General features: G+C 48.6%; 1 protein-coding gene across 1 annotated transcript; it reads right to left on the bottom strand.

The window, feature by feature from the left end:
- Positions 1-587: 587 nt before the first annotated feature.
- Positions 588-3769, bottom strand: LOC119327551 (ras-related protein RIC2). Its single transcript, XM_037600645.1, has 2 exons — positions 3432-3769; positions 588-1249 (listed from the first exon to the last, which is right to left on the bottom strand). The coding sequence occupies exons 1-2, from the start codon at positions 3653-3655 to the stop codon at positions 820-822; spliced, it is 654 nt and encodes a 217-aa protein (XP_037456542.1). The 5' UTR covers positions 3656-3769; the 3' UTR covers positions 588-819.
- Between the last annotated feature and the right edge of the window lie 695 nt (positions 3770-4464).

Genomic DNA, 4464 nt, shown 5'->3' on the forward strand with positions numbered 1-4464 from the left:
CCACATCTAGACGAGCTTGCCCCCTTGCCGGCGGTAGCCAAACCCGAGCTCGCCATGGGGTTCTTCAGCAAGGGCCGAAACAGTACCAATGGACCAGACAACTCCGTAAGTGGGTCCGTGCGGTGCTCGTATGTCTCGGCGCGACGCCGGAGCAAGAGACGGCGTACCTCCAATAATGGAGGGTGCACGCACTGGCGGAGGAGCGCGTCGACAGCGAGCGGCGGATGTAGCTGGAAAGCCGCTGGGCACAGGAGGAGGATCGCCTGGAGAGGGAGGAGGAAGAGCACGCCCGCCGTGCCGCAGCCGGCGCAAGATGCGGCGCGGGCCTGGGAGGCGGCATTCCCCTGTGCTGGCCCCGTGTCGGAGTTGATCAACCTCATGGGCCTGAGGGAGGACGATGACGCCTAGGAATCACTCACCAGCCAAATGAGAAATGACACTGCATTTGATTGTCGAAACTGTACGTATTGCGTTATCCAATGCACATTCCGGTTAACAATTCCCTTGCGTTTCTGAGGAATCGGCGATCGGCAAACATGAAGCAAATTTCAATCAAGTTGAAAAGTTAAAGCACGGTTGCAATGCAATGACCTGAAAAACAATACCCCACCATGCCGATTGCCGCAAAGACGATACAACAATATGAAGGAAGGTCTCACCTCATCTAGACAAACTTCTCGGTTCAGCAACAAACTTCAACTTCTCTAGGTAACATCATCATCATAATAATAATACTTGCTACTACTGCTACTAATAATTCCCGGTCGCTGCAAAGGCCACGTCACAAAAGCTCAGCAACAAAAAATACAGCATGGCGCCTCAGCTAGAGCAGCACCCGCCCTTCTTCACCGCCGAGACATCGTCCTTCATGTTGATCTTCTCACCCTTGCCAGGGCCAGCGGCCGAGTCTTCACCCGCCTCGACCGCCCTCTTGCTCACGATGCGGTAAATCTGTTTCAAGACCTCCGCAAAAGCGTCCTCAACATTGGTCGACTCGAGCGCAGAGGTCTCCATGAAATAGAGTGACTCCCTCTCTGCAAAGGCCTTCCCTTCGTCGGTTGGGACGGCCACGAGATGGCGGAGATCAGACTTGTTGCCAACAAGCATGACAACTATGTTCGGATCCGTATGGTCCCTCAGTTCCTTCAGCCAGCGCTCTGCATTCTCGAAGGTTGCGTGCCGGGTGACGTCGTAGACAAGCAACGCTCCTACAGCACCACGGTAGTATGCGCTAGTAATAGCACGGTACCTGCGGCAGGATTCAGAACAGAAATGAAATGTAGTAAGTTAAGGCAGATGTGAACCGAAAAGACAACATTGTGAAAAACAAGAGAATTCACTACCGATCAAGAATCCTAAAGTAGTTCACCAAGAGGTTAAAAGTTCGTGGTAACTTTACAATCATGTGTCTCCAACATGGATAATTCAAGCTTTAATTGATGGGATGTAGTCTGTTCACTGGCAGGGTTGCTTATCCACAGGCCTGAGCAACACAATTAACAGGAAGGTGGGCACAGAGCCTCAATCCTGATCCAATTTTGGCGAGGAACACTCAAATGAAACTTACTGTACCACTATTGCTTAACTACATCGACTTCAGAACTATCATCAGGCCTATATTATTCCAGATGCATACAATTACACGCCAAAATATCATCAAAGGCATTCATATAAAGAAAAATTGGGATTAGATACTTAAGGATTACAAACCACATGATTCCGTGCATTGGTGATGTAGACTTTATACAGTAATGCCAACTAACCTATCGGCTGTCTAACTCCAGTCCAACCCCACATGGAGTACAGGGTGCCCCAACAAGAACTAAATAGCATGAAAATTCCAGTACTATGAGCATAATTCAGGTGAGCCTCAAACTATTTTTTTTCTAGGGCACATTTTTCACAATTCTGGACTATTGTTAGTCCTTCCAATAGCAAATTTCTGCTTAGTCAGTTCCATGTTACTACTAGAGTAGTAGCATTAACCCATACAAATATGAGCCAACACAAATTTTACTATATCATAGCCTTGATTAGGCAAAATCATTGTTCAGGATATGGGCAACTGGTACGATATCGGTCAGGTGACAATAAGGGATAATATAGGTGATTGGCCAGTTAATCGGCTATTCGGTGACCAACCGAGTAGCAATTAACTGGCCAGTATTTGGAACAATGGGCAAAATGCTCCACTCTGCTACTGCGATTTTCATTGGTTGCGGTCCCAAAAAATGCAGAGTGTAACAACATATATCATGGTGCTAATAATCATCGTTGCCGTCTTGCCGATGTGCAATACTACCAAATTTCGGAAACAATTGAGACAAGAATATAGGTGCATGGATACATGGCTCAACATTTCCAAGTATCCAACTGAGAATTGTAACAATTACGTGAGCGCATGATGAATACAGCTTGCATTTCTAATCACATACAGCAGGTTAGTTGAGAAAAAGGACAGGAGCCAATATCTAAGGACGAAATATGATAAGTAGTAGACCATTAAACCATTGTCAAGCTTCCCACCCATGTATAATTCTAAAGTTAGTAAAATTAGAGAAAAAAAAGTATAATGGAAAAAATAAGGACAAAACAAACATGGATTTCTGGGTGCAGATAGGTAAAGGCCTCTATCTTCAAAAGGAGGTAAGGCAGCCTAACAACCAGTTCACAAAGCAATAATTTTTATTATTTGTTCTTTAGAAGACCCCAACCAACAATAAGCATCACTTCTAAAAATGGAGTGCTAAGGAAGATTCTAACCTGGAGCTAGCATACCAACCATGCATCAACCAGAAACCAGATATGCCCGCAATATAGTATCATGATATGACGTGCTTTGTAAGTTACGTGGACTTCCAGAACAGAAATCATTACTACCAAAATATCAGAACTAACTCTGTTGCCGTTGAAACCCTGATCTTCACTGCAGTGGCAAGATAAAACCACACAGAGTAATAATCCTATAGACTACCAAGATCAGAGTGTAGTGAGCTAAATCTACAAGGTGGGCATTTCCATGACCAAATCATCACCGGAAACAGCACCAAACAGATCATGCGATTCTAGCTGTACAAGTCCCAAATCGTACAGCCACTCCCCAGTAGAGTCCCTGCTTACTGATTCGTAAGCAAGCAGCCGATGCTATGATCCATTGGCAGGACTGACTGAACCTCCCCCGACACTCCACCACGTTGCCGCGCCAGCACGCATCATAATTCGGCAGCGAGATCCAACCAGCAAAAGCTCCACAGCAGACACGCACACTTGAAGGGGAAGCACGCATGCGCCGGGATGTGACCGGAGTAACCATGAAGCCAAGCACAGATGACAGATCTACATACGGCCGCGAGGGAGCGCAGATCTGCCTGCTGCCGAGCAGGCGGGGAAGAGGGGGAGGGCAGGAATGGGGGGAGTGAGGTGGCGCGTACCGTTCCTGGCCGGCGGTGTCCCAAATCTGGGCCTTGACGACCTTGCCGTCGACCTGGAGGGAGCGGGTGGCGAACTCGACCCCGATGGTGGACTTGGACTCGAGGCTGAACTCGTTGCGGGTGAAGCGGGAGAGCAGGTTGGACTTGCCGACGCCGGAGTCGCCGATGAGGACGACCTTGAAGAGGTAGTCGTAGTCGTCCTCCGCCCGGTACCCCGCCGCCATTGCTCCGGTCGCGTCGGCGATCTGGTTCTGGGGGGTGGCGAGGGAGGAGAGCGAGGGGGGAAGGAAGGTGGGGGAGGCGGTGTAAAAGCGGGGGCGGACGGAGGGAGAGGGGGAAAGAAAAGAAGGAAGGAAAGGAAAGGAAAGGAAGGGGGCACGGGCACGGCAGCGGGCGGGCACGGGGAGCGGTGCGTGACTGCGTGGTGATCGCGTCCGCGTGGAGCGCGGCGAATGGGGCATTTTGGTCGGGTCCGGCCCGCCTACATTTTGGGGGCCGGGTCGGCAGTCGCTGCAGTGCAGTCCACCGCGCTGCAGCAGGAGAAACAGCTGGAGAAAGATGATTTAACCGAGAAATACCCGGGCCGGTTCTGCTCTTCATGTCTCGTTGCCATCCTTCTTCTTTCTGCTACCCGTGTAGTAGATCAGACATGGATCATTTCTACCCGCATTTGTCTCAAAAAAATAATTGTACTCGCATGCCCAGTTTTTTTTGGCAAACAACAACCCTCGAAAGAGGGTTCCAGGTTTTATTATTAACATCCAAGGCAATGTACAGAGATTTAAGTTCCCTCTAGGAAAAGAAATGGCCTCAAGAGCCATTTTGTAGTTACATCTTGGTCCTTTACTGCAAAGAAAGCTATAACTAGAAGGAGATTTAGAAAAGTATGCCTTTTTTTGCAAGATTATGAACCATCGGATTGTTGATTCTTGGAATGTGCTCAATCCTGTAACAAGCAAAGACCAGAAAGCAGATTGAAGTAATCAGCAAGAGTAGGTCATAAGTTCCAATGTCTGGATTTCAAATCAGATCC

The sequence above is a fragment of the Triticum dicoccoides genome, chromosome 7A (assembly GCF_002162155.2).
Source record: "Triticum dicoccoides isolate Atlit2015 ecotype Zavitan chromosome 7A, WEW_v2.0, whole genome shotgun sequence".
NCBI classification, from domain to species: Eukaryota; Viridiplantae; Streptophyta; class Magnoliopsida; order Poales; family Poaceae; genus Triticum; species Triticum dicoccoides.